Here is a 19,632-nt window from a genome sequence, read left to right on the forward strand (position 1 = left end):
TTCTTGACAGTAACTAATTTGTCCATAAACAATTGCTGTGCCTTGAGAAAGGCATCATTTCCAGCTGGAATATATTAAGATGTGATAGCTGCATTCCAGTTTCTACAATAAGTGAAGCAAAGCAGGCCCTAATAGGCCCCTGTGATATGCCTGCTGTTGTCACTGAGGCATCGTTTTACTCCATGATGCCTTTGGTCCTCAAGGTGCAGTTTCTCACTGGGCATCAAAATCCCCTGGGAGTGTGTGTTCTCTGGGCTAGTTACGTGCCCTAATCATAAAATACCGTGGTTTGTGAACGATGGGAATGAGGTTTATTTTCTGAAGTGCTCTCCAAACCTTTCTGCCTTTCTTCCCGTGTGTGTCTGGCATATTCTGGCATGTGACTGGAAAGTGTGCAGCCTAAAATGTGTTGTCTGTCAGAAATGCTTGCTCCTCCCTTTGTGCCTGTTTTTCTGGTCCAGGAGCAGATGGAAGTTACCTCCTGCATATGCCATGCAAATAATTAGCCAAGTTAGCCAAGTAAGGCCATGCAAATAATTGGCATTTGAAGGCTTCCTTTTTTTTTTTTTTTTAAACTTTATTACAAGGTTTGGACTTGAGAAATAGGAATGAATGCAAAAATTTGATTTGTGGAGATGAAGGGAACTGTGGTTTTGTGGTCTGTGCATCAGATCTTTAACTCTTGGAAGCCACCCTGCCTGTTTAATGCTTTTGTCTGGATGCAAGATTTTGATCATCCATTAGCAAGGTTCATATACTATAAAGAGGGTGCATGTGCTTTTTAAATGAAACTAATGCCATACAATTTTAACTACAGTGTACTTTCAGGATACATAATTAGATAGTTATTCTAGTAATTTTGTGAAAATTACTGACTTTTAGCTTGGTCTTCAGAAGTAGTAAGTCATATGTTTGGCTTGTAAATTTGTTAAATAATCTCTTTTTGAAGGCTTGAGGTTAAATATGTTTTTATATGCTCAAAGCAAGTATATATTTTTTTCTTTATTGTATTTTTTTGTTTTACAGTTATGACTGGTTCCAAACAGATAGTTTGATCACAATTGTCATATATACTAAGCAGAAGGTAGGTATATTTAATGAAGGAAGAATTAAAAGAACCAGTTGTGATCTAGCTTGAATTCTGGGAAAACTTTATAAAAATTGTTGGATTTTTTTCCCTTGGCTATGAAAGGACATGAATGCAGAGTTGGTGATAGTTGACTGTCAAGACAAACAATTAAGGGGAGAGATCATCATGGATGACCACTCATATCTTGTAGAAATTGGTAGGTACTGTAATTTTACAGTTGAAAGTACTGAATTTTTATTCTACTATATTAAAACCTCCTCATCAGACCATAAGCATTTTACATGTACCAATTAATATTTTATTCCTCTTTCATTAGAGATGGTTAAAGTGCCTTGATGTAAAGGAATTATGTTGTTTATCAGCTCACATCTTATTTTGTTTAGTATGTCCTAAATTTCTTACATGTGGACTAAAATGCAGTAAGAAATTGATTTTAAGGTTCCGTAAAATTTTTCTTCAAGTGTGTTTTTTACAATTATAAAAAGCCCTCCTTCAGAAGGGCAAGTGCAATAATTGCAGATTAGTAGCTTTACATGAGCCATTGTTAAAAGCAATGGGCAAAATAATGCCTTCATGCATGAGGCTTGTACAAGTCATGAGTCACATTTCAAGTGTAGAAACTGTTAAGTCATCCACATGCATAACTTTTTAGGATTATTAGTTCCCTCAGTATAAGTATATATGTATATATGATGGCTGGAATAGAATTTTGTTTCTGCTTAACACAGAGTTTGTTTGTATTTATTTCAGACTTGGATCATGCAGTTTCAGAAGATGTGTCTGGTAATTTCTGTCTCCTGCAGCACTTCTGTATCTTTTCTAGGATAGTCCAGTCAGGATCTGAACTTCCATGATCCTTATGGGTGCCTTCCAACTCACAGTATTCTATGATTTTGATATCAGAATGGGGAATTTCAAATTATTTTTCTGACTCATCAGATACTTTACAATTTTACTTACCATCAAGTCCTGACACAGTCACTCAAACCAAGCCACAACATATTTTTTTAATTGTGGCATTTGGGCCTGTGAAAGTTATTAGTTGGTAGGGTGCTGCTCCCTCAAAATATGACTAAATGTTAAAGTAGCTGTGCGTATTCTGCTGTAAACTGTTCTTTGCCAGACTGGGATTTTCTTGGATTTAGTTATTAATTCAAATGGTCTTGAAAAGAAAGTAATAAATAGTGGTAACTACCAGTCCAGTACATGAGGACTCTGGGTTCATGAGCATTTTTCTTGACTACAATGGTCTGTGAAGTTGTCATAGTTCCACAATCTATTTAGCAAATAATGTATATTAATTATGAATATGTAGTTAGTGCTTGTTTTAAGTGCACTCTAAAACGTTATAGAAAGATAGCTTGGAAGTACCTTCAATTAGATATTCTAATGTAAAAATTTAATTATGTGCGTCTTGAGAAATATGAGCAATTGTTCTGAATTTCATTATAGTTGATGTGTAAAATAATTTTTTGTATGGAATATAACTAAAAGTAACCATATGAAATCTTTTCTCTTGTAGTAAATATTGCTGAAAAAGTGGGGAAAGTAGAGATTATCTTAAAGAAAAAGGATAACATTCATTGGAAAACGCTGGGACAGCCCTGGGAGGGTCACAATACATTTATCAAACGCACAGACAGAGGTAAGCAATTTCATGGCCAGCTGCCAGCTAGTTCAGGACCTATTGGAGCTTGTTAGTCATATTTGGTTTTTTTATAGGGTTTTCTTTTTCTGTTGTTGTACCTTCATTTCTTACACAATTGTTGTCTGATCTTGAAAGCTATTCATGAGTTTTCCTAGAAGGGAAAGGTTTGACTTGGAGGAGGGCGTTTTGCTTTGCATTAGTTTCTTGGTTTATGTTGTCCCACAGTGGTGTTGAAGGTGAACCTAATGTGGGAGGGTGAGCACTGCTGAGTGTTGTTCCATCTCATGGTTACCTGTGTGCTCTATGGCCTCTCTGTCGATTTGGAAACCTCAGTAGACCCTGAGGAGAGAGTGCATGGACAGGTGTCAATGGTTATGGGAGGAACTGGAGTGAAGGATCAAACCCCTTCACTTCCAGTTGTTACTGTAGATACAGTAACACCTGTCACTGCTCTAAGGTTGTTCCAGTACACTGCAGCTTTGTAACTTGAGCTTGGATTAAATAAGGGACTTCAAGTCATGTGTAGGGATTAAAGCCAGCTCTGAATAAGCTGATGTGTCTGTAAGAAGCAGTAAGTGTGATATATGGATTCATTTTGTGGTTACAGAATAATATGAACTTGTTGCAGCACCGGAGTACATTACAGCGATCAGTGTGGCTTTGGGTTTGTTTCAGCTAAATTAAACATTTCTGCACAATTACATTGTGTAATGTAACCACACTCCTGATGTTATTGTGGTCACCTAGTTTCTCAAAAGCCCTCTTGATCCTCTGTCTATTAATGCTCAAAAATTGACTGTTGGATTATATTATATGCCTTATTATGTGTGAAAGCAAAGCTGTGCATTTTTAAGAGTTAATGAAATGTTGCTTACCATATTAATGAAATGTTGCTTAGTCTTACTGGCCCTCAGTTATGCTACATGAGCCTTTAAAGTTGAGAGATTACTGTGGTACAAAAAGGAACACTGCATAAAAGGACATATTCCTAGCTACCTTTAGCTTATGTGGAATGTAATTTCCCTTTGAGATTTCAGAAACTGTTAAGTCATCCACTTGAAAATTAGATTTTTCAATATAATCCTCTATTTAAGGGGTTACAGCCTGGTCTAATATGTTGTCCACTGTCCATTGCTCATTTTCTCCCTCCTTGTGGTTTTTTGTGATTATAGAAAACAGATAGAGAAGATCATCTGAAAGAACAAGAGATATAGAATATAGTGGTTTTATAGATCCTTTGCAAATGAGGAAGATGTGGGTAGTTAGATGCAATTGACAGAATACATGTTGAGCATTAGTAACCAATGCTTTCTAGATAATTATTTTGCTTTTTTTTTCTAAGAAGTCAATCTCCAATACAACATTTCTCCTGCTACGCAGAGGAGTGGTATTGGTATTAGATTATTACATGTCATTGACTGAGTTCACACCACCTTAAATTGAATATGAATAAACTAAGTTAAAGGGCTTGCTGACCCTGAGTTTCTTCAAATCCCTGATTACAAAAGTGAGGAATCTAACAAATAAAATTATATCTATAGCTTTTTCATCCCTACTCCAGAAAGTCCTATTTTGCATTTTTTTAAATTTTAAAACTTCCATATTTAAAATTGAGCATGCAAGAGTGTTTATAGAAGAATACTCAGGCCTACATGTCTTTCCTTCATTTGAACCTGTACTTTCGGCTCAACCATAAAATCTACATGTTGGAGGCTTCTATTCACTTGGTTTAGTTTTAAGTAACCATTTCCCTTTTCTGCTTAGAATTGTGCTCCCTTATTCTAAATTGCAGAGTTTTCATTTTTGTTTCCACTTTCGTGGAGCAAAATAATATTTTGGGTAAAGAAACCCATATCTTGTGCAGTGTGAACAAAGAAATAATAATTAATAGCTAAACCAATAATTTTTAAAAAGCTGTTTTATAGCTTTATGTCTGGTGTTTCTATGCAGCACTCAATGTACAGTAGTACTGATGTGTTGCTCTAAACATTCTAATTTTTTTCGCTTGAATCTTCCTCTGCTTCCTCTCAGCATTGCCCTTTATTTCTGATGAATATGAGAGTCTTGTGTGGAGATAGTGCAACTAATAATTTCCACTTCTGAAAACTTGGGAACAGAACAAAAAGTAGCTATGTTATCTTGTTACACTTTTTTTTTTTAAATTTATTTTATTCAATTTTTGTGTATTACTAGTTCTTTCAGTAACTTCTGCATCCTAATAAAAGTAATCGTTTTGCCTGAAATTATTCCAGTTTGGTGGCAAGGCTGTGAATAGTCAATGCTTTTGGAACCACTGGTGTTTCATTCATTAAATTTTTCTTATCTTTGAGTTTTTTAGCATTTTTGTGTGTATTGACCAGTTAAAACACTTCCATTATATTCAGAGCACAGGAAGAACAGCTGAAAAACAGTCAAGATTGACATTTGAAAGGTTTACTTGATTTTATGTCTTTATTACACATTGATATGACAGCATTCAGGAATGAGTTTGTAAAGGATGGGTGTATCTACCACATGTGCAAAAGCATCCATACGCTATAAAGTTATTTAATATTTATTTCCAAAGCAGCCATGTCTAAATTCTGCAAAAAAGTGATAAAGGTCTTCTTCAGGAGCAATGACATAATGCAAAGATGGTACTGGAAGCCTATGATAACTTTATTATATGAAGAAACAATTAACATAAGCCCCTACTTTTTTCTCCAAAGGCTAGCAAAGTCATGCTGCAAGATAAATTGCCTATGTACTCTCATATTTGTGCTGTGTTTATAGTAACATTTTGGCCAGTGTATTTTAGTTAATTGGATAAAATGAACAGAATTGTTGAATTTCCTTAAAGTTGAAGGGGATTTTTCTTTTTTTTTTTTTTTTAATTACTGCTATTTCAGTTAACTCTACTGTGTCTTAGGATGGTCAGGAGATTCAGAAGAATATTCAATACTGCATTTACTCTTTAAGAAGGATTAAGTGCTTCGTTTTCTGGAGAAGTAATTATTTACAACCCACGGTATTGCATCGAAAACACAATTCAGTATAATTAGATTGTCAGTGTAGGGGAGTTGATGACATTACCTTTAGGTAGCTATTATGAAACTGGTCATTGAAAGTGCAAACAAAAGCTTGTGGTCATAGGCCTGGCATTCTGTGAAATTTAAATGCAGTATAAAAAGTAAGATAGAGCTTTCTCATTTAACCAAAACAAACCCTTAAAACCTGACCCCTCCCAACCAACCAAAACATCATACAACACAATGATAGAGTGCAGGTTTTCACATAGGTATTAAGCTGTGATTTTCTTGTTGCTGCTTTTTCTGGGAAATAAGATATGGAAGCCCACTCATGAGGGGGCATGCACATAAAAGCAGTAGCCATATGCAATTAAAAAATTGCATATTAGTAGGGATGACTTGGGGGGGGGAGGTGTATTTTTTCCCATGGAGAATAAACTACTTTTTCCTTCTGAAAATGATTCTGAACTTTTTACTCAGATTCTCATTTTGAAAAGTAACCTAATACTAAGTTCTGCTGTTTTGAAGAGTGTGCAACTAGTGGCAGATGTTTAGAGTGTTCAGTAAAGAAACAAGGTGTTGTTGCCTCTGAGGGCTGAAATGGGATGCCATTTCCTTGTTTTGTGCAGTGGTTTTCATACACATCAAGTGGATGATCACAGAAATTTTTTTGTTGGAAGTACCAGAAGGGAGCAGAGTGCTGCCACAGCACTTGATTGTGTATCAGCAAGACTGATGCTGTGACAGGGTGCTGTGTAACCAGGGAAAGTTTAGAAGGTGTTGATTCAGTTGGAACTTTATTTTGGAAGGGGAGAGAGGCCATCTGGGAAGAGCATGGCTGGCCTTTTTGGATAATACGAGATAGCCTGTGAAATCTAGTAATTACCTGAAGCATTTGAGGGTACCGATGATTTGATGGTCAGCAGTGAGGGTTTGTGGTTGTCTGAACTTCTAAGGCTGGGCTGCTGCTGGAAGTGGTAGGCAGCCACCTTCCTTCAGCTGTGTGGTCTAATCTCCATTATGTTGGCAGTAGTAGTATTTGAGGCTCCTCAACCAAGTAACCTCAACAAAATAAGGATGAACTTTCAGCTGGTTGGTGGACATGTTTGGGTGGTAAATGCTTGCTGGCAGTGGGGTCCTCTGTCTGAGATGGAAGGGTAGTGGAGCTGTTCATCCTTTTCCCAAGCCAACAGGCTAATGTTGCTACTGCTGCATCACTAGGATTATGACTAGTAACTAAGACTAGTTTTATCAGTGAAGAAAAGCAAAAAACATTAAGGAGAAATTCTTAAACTCCCTTTCATGACAAGGAAGAACATGCAGTATGCAGAAGGATAACACTCTCCAAAAGCTATCACTGTCTGTACAGCAGGTTTGTTACTAAAACTGAATTTGTATGCCTATAAATCAAGATGCTACAGTTCTTGATTGCAGCAAAGGTGGAATCTGAATTTAGAGAATGATGTCTCTAGCCCATGATTGTATCAGTTTTTTGTGGCAAACCTTTGGTAGTGAAGCACTGCAGGGCTTCTCTAGATCAGGAGCTGCAGTGCTGGCAATTGATGTCTGCAAAATGTTTTATCACACCTGCCCTTCGCACTTTGAAAAATCAGGGTTTGCTGCTGGACATTGACATTGTGATCCAAAATTGAGAGAACAGTACCTTTTGCTTCTGTACCGTAGCAAATCATACGTCTTTGGCACCTGACAGTTATCATGGGTTGCAAAGGCAGCTGTTTGGCTTCAGCTTGCTACTAGGGGCTGCCTCCTTTTGTTGAAAGGCTTTTCTCCTTTGACAGTTCTTTTTGCTTGTGGCCTCAGATTTTATAGGAGTGACTGATAATGAACTAATTTTAGTCAATGCAGCAAAGACTACAGTCTAAATGAGAAGTTTACTTGAAAGGTTTTTCAAAAGTTACCTTGAGTGAATCAGGACAAAAGTTCTATGTAGCAATTAAAGAGAGGGAGATAAAGGTTATTTATGAGGAAAAGGCTGGAATTATGTTGGAAAGGTGAAAAAATTGTCAGGGAACGGTGAATCAGTTGATGAATCAGTTTTTAAACTTCTTTCTCCACTCCCAAATATGTATAAGAGTATTAGCTGATGAGTGTTAAGGGTTATATTACCAACTTCACACATCCTTTTAAGCAATTCTTAAGTCTGCAGAATTCACAGCAGTCTTGGCATATTTATTTGGCTGCTGTACTTTGCAATCTTCTTGTGTATTGTTTTTTCAAAAGAAGGACAGAAAACAAATTTCCATGAAGTTTTCATAATATTTATACAGCTGGAGAGATGCTGATTTGTTTTAATTCAAGATTGGTATTAAATTGAATTACTGACTTGCACTTTTTCAGGGCTTTAGGCATTGTTTTGATTCATCTGAAATGCTTCAAAATAAGGGATTTGTAGGACGTTAGATGGCAGATGTGAAAAAATCTTAATAAAAAAATATTTATTCCATGTCAGAATCTTTACATCATGTTTCTGCAGGCTTTTGTAGTAGATAACTCACTGGTAGCTATTTGAATAATTTAAGAAAACCAGTGTATGCAGAAAAATGCCAATTGTAGACAGACTTAGTCGAAGGGGAGCTCTGGAAGGCATCTGCTGAAAGCTGTTCAGTGAAGGTTTGAATATCCAAGGACAGACTCCCTCTGAGCAGCTGCCCCAGTGTTTGACCAGACCATCCTCATGGTGATGCCTGGTGGGAATTTCCTTTGCATCGCATCCTGTTTCATGAGTAGCTCAGCTATTCATGCCAGCAACATGAGTATTTTTCAATGCCATGAAAAAGAAATGTTACTTCACTGAAATTGCTCCAATTTAGTAGTAGAAATTGTTGTTAGAAGGGTGTCATGCTCAAGTATTCTCATAACCTGACAAATTTTGAGAGGCTTTACGTAAAAATATCCACTGGGACTGGTCACAAATTCGGTATTGAAAATGGCAAGTGACATGGTGGGATTATTGTAGGAAAGTGGCTCCTTCTCTCTGCCTTTTTGTTTTACTGTTATTTGGCTTGTTTTGGATGTATGAAGTTTAGGTAATGTTTCTCATGAGATTTTGTTGCTTGTTAGCTTTCTTTCTTTTTTTTTTTTTTTAATTTAAATTCCTTGCAGAGCTTCTAGTACCTAATAGCCCATGAAAGTTCCTTGAGTTACAAACCTGTTTAAGCAGTGTGGTGCTGTGATCACACGGATATTCCAGGGTGGAGATAAAATACTCCAGGGCTGAAACAAAGGTCTAGCTGAAAAATGCTCTTCTAAAGGTAGAGGAGGAAAAATTACTCATGATCATCTTCTTTACTGAAGGCTCCTATGAACTCCCTGGAGTTTTCTCTTCTCCAGGCTGAACAACCCCAGCTCTCAGTGTATCTTTGTAGGAGAGGTGCTCCAGTCCTCTGTTCATCTTAGTGGCCTTTTTCTGGACTTGCTCCAGGAGGTCCACTCCCTTCTTATATTGGGGACCCCAGAGCTGACCATGGTACCCCAGATGAAGTCTCCCAAGAGCAGAGCAGAGGTGCAGAATCCCCTCCCTCAGCCTGCTGGGTGGCTGTGGGTACTCTGGTGCTGAGGACTGTGGGGTGATGCTGGCTTATATTTCATTTGCATTCCACCAGCTGGTTTTGGTCTGCTGATGTGTACCCATGCTATACTTGTATGGGGAACTCAGTGCAGGTGCATTTTGCTACAAATGGTTCTGATAGTTTTTGGTGCTTTTCTACTTATTTCCAGTCAATAACTCAGAGACTCTTAAAATAACGTTATGAATGAGTCCTTAGTCCGGAATTATAAAAAATATTGTAAGTCATTATAGAAGAAGCATCTATTTCTTTTCTTTTTTTAAGTATATAGTGGAATACACAAATCAGTCTCTCTTATTGAAAGATATATAATAACAGAATGAGCTATTGAGACTTAACTAACAAATAAGATGTTTTTAGGACTGTTCTACAGAAAATGCAAGTTGATTTCTAAGACAGAAGTTACCCATGACACCAAACTCTTCTGCCTAATGTTACCTAAGGGCACACATCTCCATGTTCCCACTGGACAACATGTTTACCTCAAACAAATTATTGCAGGTAAGAGAAGCTGAGAATGTAGTAATGGATATATTTGCATAAATCCTTTTCATAGTGTTGGGAGTGTGCCAAGTCTATGGCCACTAATTCCCTGGTTGTTGCTGACAAATCTCTGCTTCCAGGATCACAATCAGTGCTTAATAATGAACTGACTGGATTAATATTAATGGAAAGCTAATTACTGAGATGGCTGGTATTTACTGGAGACCTTATTGTCTGTACTGTCAACTCTCCTTTTAAAAACACCAAAGCAGTGCTGTTCATCTTTGAAGTGTGGGAAGCTTATTGTGTATGTCTTATGTATCATTAGTCAGTTCCTTTTAGTTTGCAGCTTTTTTGAAGTGAGGGAGTACTCTTGCATTTTTTTATTTTTTTTTCTTTTTCTGAAGGATTTATGGTAGTCATGGTAACACAGCTTTACACTCCAGTTGTGCAATATTAATGATAACGTGAGGTTATGAGAGGAATGTGTCTTGAAAAGCACATGTGCTATTCTTCAAACTTTTGTAAAAGCTAAAAAAATAAAACAGAAGGTCAAAGAAATAGCCAATTTACTGTTATAATGTGTACTTAAAATTTGCATATTAATAGTTATCACTGTGCTTGGATTGCAGTGTACATGGTGCAGACTTCTCAGAACACTTTGTGAACATCCATTAATTGAGAACTGTTTTGACCTTCTCCTCCTCCCTTCCTAATTTTTTACTGGTGCCCAGTTCTTGAGATCTTACTATCATTATACAATAGCCTTTTGAAATGATACTGCAAGAAATTATAATTGTGCAGTAGTAAAAATCTGCTGTTTAAATTCAGAATAAATCAAACTGTGGTACTTGAGAATTAATGAAAATGTTTAGATTTTCATATTCTTTGGGGGTGACTCAAGATCTTTTCATCCTGTGTCCTGAATTGCTAAGGAGCATGGAAATAACATACTCAAGTTTTTAACTGGAAGTAGAAGGCTTCCAGTAACAAAAAGTGGTGCAGTGGAAAGTAATAGCTTGCCTAGAAAGCATGGGGTGGTTTTATTTTACGGTACAGGTTATTTATTTACTCTGTTTATTTTGGTATTTGTTTGTAGAATCTGGATGTAAACTACTTTTCATATTATTTGAGCTGTATCTCTGTCTGCTCTCTAGGGACAGAGGTAGTAAAACCATACACACCTGTGTTGCCTTTTTTGCCACTGGATTGCCAAGAACCACCTTGCCATGATGGAGTGCATATATATTTAATGATTAAAATTTATTCCCATGGATTGTTCACGCAGGCACTTGACCACCTCCAAATTGGTAAATATACGTTGGGGGGTTGTGTTTGGTTTTGCAGTAATTGCATTATTTTTAAAGATTCACTGTCTGAGTGTTGTGAGTTTACCTAGTTAATCAGGACTTAAATCCATTCTCTCAGTGTAAAGGCTTGTCTTCACTGTAACTAGGAGCTGTCCATTACAGAAAGCTCTCTCCTGAGTGATGTATGTGAACTGTATCACACATCACAGTTGATGGCTTTGATGTCAAATGCTCTGAGAGCAACTTCTTGTACTTCTGCATAAAGAAAGTAGGTCTGTTTTATGGGACTTAGGATGCACTTTCTTTTCCATTTCAGATACAGAGGTAGATTTTAACATTGACTTTGCAAATGTTTTTGTACTCATATTGTGTAAAATCCATCAAGACAAAACATTTTATTTGTACATCTCTTCTTTTAACAAGAATGATCCTTATGTGAAGTGTATAGTACCTTTCTGAAAGAAACCCTCATATTACAAAGATGAAGGCGATATGAAATGACTTTTAAAAAATCAGAATGCTAATTAGCTTGTTTTCATCAAATTAATGTTTACTTTCTAATTTTTTAAATAAAGGAGATTATATTTCTGTCAGCAATCCTGAAGGCAACTTCAAGAAGTCACAAGTTCAAACTTCAGAAGATCTCCTTTTATTGGCAGGAGGCACAGGTTTCACACCAATGGTTAAGCTCCTGAATTTTGCTCTGACTGAAGTTAGCTGTCTCAGGTATGTGGACACACAAGTTTAATAAGATGCTAATAAAACAATTAACAGAATAAAATGGCATGAAAGCATTTTTCTTCAACTTACAGCTAAAATTGGCATGCATTAGGGAAGAGTCTGTCAGAAGCTGAGGCAATTTCCACTTACTTGGTCATTGGCTATCATCAACATAAAGGACCGATTTGCACTTTGAATTTTAGTTGTGGTACAAATGAGCTCACTGAGTAGAACCTTTGAAGATTTTTTTTTTTTTAATTAGCTTCACATTTGACTGCCTTTTTAGTACGGAAATATTACTATATAGATACCAGATTTTGGACTGAGGGGGGCTGCAACTGTTTACTTATAGCTTCTCTCTGATACATTGGAATAGTTAGCTAGTAGTTTTCTGGTTTTCACCTGCTAAGCAGCAGTAACACATTGTTCCCAGATGAGTTCCAGTCTTCACAGATTTATGTAAGTACAGCATTAAGTATATGTGAATTCATGAAAAGATGTGTATTGCATGTGCATTCTGTACTCTGTAAAATCTACAAGAAAGCATTATTTGTTCTTGGTCAGGGGAACAGGTTGTTATGTCCTTCAGAACTGCAGAACTGGTACTTCTGCTTTTGAAACATAGATTAATTGTGCACTGATTTTCACACTAAAGCTACAAAGCATGACATAGACTGTAAAAGTTTGTTTCTAAAAAACCAAGCTCTAAATCCAGACACTATTCTTATATTGTTGTATTTCAGCAGTTACATATAATCCTGTTTTGTGAGCAGAGAGACTGTACTGTTTGGCTTTTCCAAAATGTCCTGTACTGTCAGTAGCAGATAAAAAGTGGCTGACTGGCTTTGCAAATCCAAAGGATGAGTCTATCATCTGACAAAGTGCTTGGGAACATATTTTTAGTTCTTTTCAGCACAATTTCATATGGGAACTCAGTGTTAGTTTAGGGTGTACAGCATCTATTTCCTTACTAGTGAAAGTAAATGAGTTTTTCCTTCTTGTTGTGGAGGCTGGTTAGGTGCTGGAGTGACTTGAACTGAGACAGGTGCTATTTATATGTAGACTCTTTAAGACTTTGTTTTTCTGACTGTTCTAGGCAGTTTGGTTCCTTGGCCTTATATTTGTTCTTTAACCCTCAATTTATTTTTTGGGAAAGTACTACCAGAGTGTCTTTTATATAAGTATACTTATCTGTATGAGATACATATGTGTGTATATGTATATATGAGCAGTATAAATATGATTTGCATAGAATTACCTTTCTTTGCAAAATAACTAGCCATAAGTTTGGATTGCATATGCTAGTACACAAATCTCAGAAAGCTGAGGAATAATCTGTACAATGACAGATCTGTCACCTCAGGGTGCCAAAGCAACCTCTGGAGTGCTGTGTGAGTGCTGCTGAACCTCAGGGGCTGCCCTGTGAATGCTGGAGAGTCTTCAGCTTCCCTGGGTAGCATTTGCTGCAATGGGCTTGGATAATTGAATTTTCTTTCTTACTGTCTAGACAAAGTCTGCCTATTATCTTGTAAGTCTATTTCTTGCCTACTGTAAACAGACAAAATAATTTGTTCCCTTCATAGCTGCACTATCCTTTTGTGCATCAAGTCATGATGCTCTTTCTTCAGTCTTGTTTCCCCTCTTATGGGCCAAATTGTATTTGACCAAAGTATTAACTATAAAAGAATGCTGCTCCTCTAGGCTTCCTTTTTGAGATGAGGTTTTTTTGCTCCTTTTACTGGTTTTGTACAACTGCAGTCAGGTGGGTACGTTTGTTAAAGAAGACTGAAGCACAAGGGCCCTAAACACTCTGTGGGGGCTAATGCTCTTCTTGAGTATAGGATGATTGTAATCTAATCTTGATTCTTCTTGATAGTTGTATCTTACGAAAGTCTCCAGCTTTTCATTTCGAAATTAGCACTCTGTTCTCATATTCACTTTTAATATAGTACCCCACTTTCATCACAATTCTTGTTTGGAAGGTAATTTTTTAACTTCTCCTTCCTCTGTGTTAAAATCCTATAAGGGTATCTAACTCCTCTTTTTGAGCAGTCTTCCATAAGACCTTGCATACTAGTTTTTTCAGTTTGTTAAAATCTACATCCCTTGAAGTATTTTCCAGTATTTCATTCTCTTTCCTTACAAGGGCTGATGAAGCTTCTTATTTATTATCTAAAATTTTGTCATCATGCTGTCAAACAGCTTTTCCTTACTGGTGGGGATCATATCTAAATTTCCACTTCTTCATTTTAGTTGTGTTCTCCCTTATTTCCAGCAAGACTGTGACCAGTTTATTCCAAGTTTGTAATTTTCTGTTGTTTATAGTGCTGAGTACTGAGCAGAACTGAAGCAGATACATTTGTCCACCCTGGAGAGTACCAGTAAGGGCATCTCAAAACATCATTCTCCAAATAACCAGTTTTTACTTTTGTGCCCAGTGAACAAAATGCATGGCTTTCCTATGCATTTTTTATTGACTTTCCTCCCACCTGAGTAACACTCAATGTTGTGTTGCACTGTGCCACCATTCAGAACACTGCTTTAGTGTAGAGGGCTCTATTTTCCATGTTTTCAGAGAGGGGTGCCCTGGGAAGCATGTGGAGATTCTAGGACATTCCAGTTTCTGAATAAGATGATTTTAGTGTTTAAGGATGTAGCATAGCTGATTTGGGGCTGTTTTGTCTATACTAGGCAAGTTTTCCAAAGCTGGCTCAGTGTGTCTCATTTTGACTTACAATGCCTCTAGAGAAAGCAAAAAATACAAGTAAAATATTTCTGTATGATGCATTAAGTTCTGATTCTTTAACAGAAACAATCTGCAGTTGATTTTAAATTTTGTTTTGGTTTTTTTCTTTAAGGACAGTGAAGCTGATCTTCTTCAACAAAACCGAGGATGACATACTCTGGAGAAACCAATTGGAGCAGTTAGCCCTTAAAGATGAAAGGTAATGAAAAGATTTGTGGAGAACAACTTGTAACATCTCTGTGTACAGAACAAGTCTTGGAGCTTAGAATAGTTGTACAGCTTTGGCACAAGGACAGATTCTGATTCTGTAAGCTCTTAGCAAGGAGTACAGTGAGACCTAGGGAGTGGAAGGAGATCCATTGCTCACAGATGCGTAGCAGTGGCTGTGTTCTGCAGGTCCCATGGGAGCCAGGGATTTGGTTTACAGTGTTAACTGTAAATGGTTATCAGAGATGATATGTTAGATGAGATGGTTTTCAAAACTGAGAAGCTTTTTGATGCAGAAGAAAATTTGCCTTAACCTTAACAATAGAAAACACAGTTATGCAAAACTGAGCACAGAAGAGAGAAAGAAGGGGACTGTACCCCAGGAGAAACATTCTGAATGTAGAGAAGTCTTACAAAAATCTTTTTGGTGTCACTGGTTATGTAGAAATTAAAAGTTTAAATAGGCTCATTACTTAATTTTTTTCCTAATAATTGTTGCATTTTGCCCTCAATTACAATGTAATTGCAGAATAAAATGCAAGTAGTGCACATGTAATGTCAACTTAATTCAGCAGGCCATAGTTCTGTCAGGAGACACAGGATTATCAGGCTACCCTTTAATTTCAGTTCCGTTGCTGTTACCACTAGATAAATTGTCACTGCTTAGATTTTATGTGATAAAAATAGGTTTTGTTTATGGTTGATTTGTAGTTGAATTTTTCCTCAGTAGAAACCACTTGTTCCTTCACAACACTGAAGTGAAAAATCAATGCTATTTCATACCCTGGTGATGTCTGGCACATTCAAAGCTTTGTAGTCTAGACATTGTGCAAATTTACAGTGAAAGCCAGTTCTCCCTGTCCATAGGAGCCTCAGATACAGAAGTGCTTGGTTTTTACTCAGTTGCTGTTCTGTTAGTGAGTGTTTGAAACCAACATTCAGTGATGAGTATTTTCTCATTACTGAAATTGTACTGGCATTTTCACCAAGTATTCTTATCTCACTGCTTGTGTATTGAGCTACATCAACATTTGTGTATAAGTGACCAATGGAGCAGTAAAATCTGTGCTTAAGTATCTTCATTGGTGCCGACTGGGAGCTTTTATAAGGTGAAATAGAAAGCTAGAATTTTTAGCACTGAAAGATTTAGTTAAATAAATATGCAATATTGGATGTAATTTGACTGACTTTATCAGTAGGAATGACTAAATACCTGTGAGATCTGATACTGCAGTGCGGAGCTGAGCAGAACAGGAAGATAACCATAGAAAACATTAGTCTCTTGGTCACTAGCATTTTGTGTAGTAGATTTCTAATTAGAGGTAATATTTATGAAATATTCTTCTGCTTACCAGGTTTGAGGTTCAATTCATTCTTTCCCAACCATCAAAAGAGTGGGTAGGTAAACAGGGGAAGATTTCTTCATCTCTTCTCTCTGAGTTTGTGAAAAGAAGCAGAAGAGACTCCAAAGTGCTTGTCTGCATCTGTGGTCCAGCACCTTTTACAGAACAAGGAGTACAGTGAGTATTTTCAATAATGAACTGGAAAGTGCAAAATTTAAAAAAATTTGATCACCTAATCAGCTGTAGAGATTCTGATTTGGTAATCTTTAAAAAGTGGCCTTATGTTGTCTGCTTTGTAAGAAAACTTCCAAAATTAAAACAAACAAAAAGAATTAAAAAGAACACCTTGCGCCATGTTTGAGGAGTATATTTATTTCTAGCTAGGTAAGTATCAGCAATATGTAAGTTTCATGAGTTATAGTAAGTTGTCTAGAACTTTGTAAAAGCAACTCTTTAACGGGGATCTTTTTCCCAAGGTTTTAAACACTGCTTTTAATTTGGTGTTCATAGAAAAGTTGAAATAATGGGAAATAAGCTGTCTTTATTGGTATTAGCTTGATAAATTAAGTTACAGAAGTAAAGTTCAAAGGAGTTGTTCTATCAGAAGCATTTTTCTCAATTATTTTTTAAATTAATGCATTTATTTGTTTCTGTACCTAGTATTTTCTTGGTTTTTGTGCATGTTTTAAGATAAAAAGTCCTCTAAATTTCTCTTGCCCAGCATCAAAATATTGAACCAATATGATGTCATTTGCATTTCTTCAGGCCTACTGAAGTCAACGTGTATTGGCCAATAATTATGCTGCCTCTTGAGAAATCTGAGATAATTCAGATGATATCTGTATTTATTTTTAGAAATTGTTTTCATTACCCAAAATGTTCATGTAGTATATCTGCTCCTGGGCATTGATTGTTATCTAAGTGTACTTGCAGGGCTAAAGCTGAATGTGCATGTCTGGATAAAAACAAGGAAGTGGTGCTGAAGTTATGCTTCATCTGTGTCTGTGGTGGGTTTTGAGTTCCAAATATTAATATTAACAACTTGATTTTTGACTTCCAGATATCTGAAGGATCTTGGATACTCCGAAGAAGAGATACATGCTTTTACTGCATAAACCCATAGGAGGATATCAATGTTTATTTGTATAATTCAGTGTTATTTATTTATCTTCATGAATTTAAATAAGTGAGAAATAATTTTGTAAGACTTGAAATTTCACTCTTGGTACCAAACTGTTTCTTGGAAGAAGCATATCTTTGAAAAAAAGGTTTTATACTGTGTTTTATCTTCTTTTTGTAAATATTTTTGCTAATATTTAAGTCAGCCAGGGTATTAATTTATTGTAGAAGCAAGCAAAAAAGTGTAGGATGCATTATGTCAGGTGTTTCATGTTGTTGGTTCATGAGAATTCTTAAATTTGCAACAAGCTCTGATTAAGGTTTTGACTTGATAAAGCTTATTATTTCTTACTGTAAAAAGTCCAAAGAGCAATACTGTCCAAAATTAAATATTGCACTGTAACTCAGGTAATTGGTCACTGAAAAATTTTCCTTTTCATCTGTCTCTATTTGACTTGCAAGTGATCGAGATACATTTTTGGCTTTGTAAACAAAGAAGAAAAGTACCTTTGGTAAAACATAAAATTTACATCAAATAAAAGAAATTGACATTACTTATTTACATGTATTTCTGCTCTTTTTTTTTTTTTTTTTTTTTTTTTTTTTTTTTTTTTTTTTTTTCCAGTTAAATGTTATTAGAAAAGGTTACCACAAGCTTAGTACTCCAGCTGAGAACTCAAAACAGAGCCATGGAGTCTTGGTCTATCACAAAACTTCCCATGTGACTGATGGGTCAAGCATCCCTTGTTATGACACAAACTGAAGTTAAAAATATTACAGCACAGATACCAGGGTTAGGACTACAGAAATACCTAAAACTATTCAACAGGTTGCACTAGTATTAAATGAAGTTATTTCCAACAGTGTGATTTTTTACACTCCACTATTAAAAATGTGTTATCCTGAGGTACTAATCTGCAGCCTAATAGTATTTTGGTGAAAAAGCAGTAGAGCAGCTACTCTGCTTCAAGATGTTGTAATTAGTATACATAGGTGTTTGTGTGACATCTAGTACTGCTTATGTCTTCCTGTTGTGTTGAATGGATATTTCTTCCTCCTAAGAAGCAAGACTGGTAGTTGTGCCATTAATACATTCAAGAAAAATGTCTTAATGATACCCTTTAAAAAGGCTAAAATTGCTATCTGACTAATTGCTAGTGAGTGGATATGCTTAACTGAACTGTCGTCTCTTCAGTGCCCTCCTCAGTTTATTGGACTTGAAGTTAGAAAGGGATCTGGCTGACAGCTGTTGCCCGTAAGTCACAAGTTATTTCAGCGGACTGTAGTTGAGAGCAGTCATAATTTGGTGTCTGAAGTGCCTCAGATTTCTGTTGGGGTTTTGCATAGATCTGTTATAACTCATAACAGATCTTTGTGTGAGTAGCTCAGCAACAAATGGTCACTTGACATTACTTCGAGTTGCTAATCTAGATATGATACAATTTGTTTAAAATGCCTGAAGTGTATCTTTAAATTTTACTTATATTGTTCTAATACTTGAAAGACTTGTTGCAGGTTATAAATTTTATAATACATGCCTAAAGTGATGGCCACCAGGCTGAGCATCTAACATCAAGTGAAAATGTTTTTTGAAGGCAGCAGTGGCCATGGTGTGGCTGTTTGCATTAAGAATCATCCAGCCTTAATGCAGCTGTTATAATGGAGCTGCTGGCAGTCAGGCTTTTCTTGTAATTAACCATTGCTGCTGGTGATGTGGCACAAAACATTTTGACTGGAAAGCAGCCCAGTGCAAAAGGACCTGGGGGTGCTGGTGGCTGAACATGAGCCAGCTGTGTCCAGGTGGCCAAGAAGGCAAATGGAATCCTGGCCTGTACCAGCAATAGTGTGACCAGCAGCACCAGGGCAGGGACTGTCCCCCTGTGCTCAGCAGTGGTGAGGCCACACCTCGAGTGCTGTGTCCAGTTCTGGGCCCCTTTACTACAAGGATGGCATTGAGGTGCTGGAGCAAGTCTAGAAGAGGTTATCAAGGCTCTTGAAGGGTCTGGAGAGTGACTCACTCCTATGAAGAACAGCTGAGAAGGGAGCTGGAGTTGTTTGCTTGGAGAGGAGGCTTAGACATTCCCACTCTGCAACTGCCTGAAAGGAGGCTGCAGCCAGGTGGGGGTTGGCCTCTTCTCCCAGGCAACCAGTGACAGGACAAGAGGACATAATCTCAAGCTGCACCAGAGGAGGTTCTGTTTGGACATCAGGAAGAATTTCTTCAAGGGCTGTCAGGCATTGGAATGGACTGCCCAGGGAGGTGGTGGAGTAACCATCCAATAGAATGTTCAAGAAACAAGTGGATGTGGCACTTACTGCCAAGGTGGTGATTGTTCAAAGTTTGGGCTTGATGATCTTAGAGGTCTCTTCC

The 19,632-nt window shown here is 36.9% G+C and overlaps 1 protein-coding gene across 2 annotated transcripts in view; it reads left to right on the forward strand.

The window, feature by feature from the left end:
• The window catches only part of LOC134546633 (cytochrome b5 reductase 4), a 29,432-nt gene extending 11,613 nt beyond the window's left edge, over window positions 1-17,819 (forward strand). For both annotated transcript variants that reach the window (XM_063389570.1, XM_063389571.1), the window contains exons 7-16: window positions 1,027-1,084; window positions 1,193-1,286; window positions 1,841-1,873; window positions 2,613-2,735; window positions 9,694-9,834; window positions 10,974-11,126; window positions 11,702-11,852; window positions 14,705-14,791; window positions 16,155-16,319; window positions 17,203-17,819. In XM_063389570.1, the coding sequence (XP_063245640.1) occupies window positions 1,027-1,084; window positions 1,193-1,286; window positions 1,841-1,873; window positions 2,613-2,735; window positions 9,694-9,834; window positions 10,974-11,126; window positions 11,702-11,852; window positions 14,705-14,791; window positions 16,155-16,319; window positions 17,203-17,257 (1,060 nt within the window). In that variant the 3' untranslated portion in view covers window positions 17,258-17,819. The remainder of the gene's footprint in view (window positions 1-1,026; window positions 1,085-1,192; window positions 1,287-1,840; window positions 1,874-2,612; window positions 2,736-9,693; window positions 9,835-10,973; window positions 11,127-11,701; window positions 11,853-14,704; window positions 14,792-16,154; window positions 16,320-17,202) is intronic.
• Window positions 17,820-19,632: the final 1,813 nt, after the last annotated feature.

The sequence above is a fragment of the Prinia subflava genome, chromosome 2 (assembly GCF_021018805.1).
Source record: "Prinia subflava isolate CZ2003 ecotype Zambia chromosome 2, Cam_Psub_1.2, whole genome shotgun sequence".
NCBI lineage: Eukaryota > Metazoa > Chordata > Aves > Passeriformes > Cisticolidae > Prinia > Prinia subflava.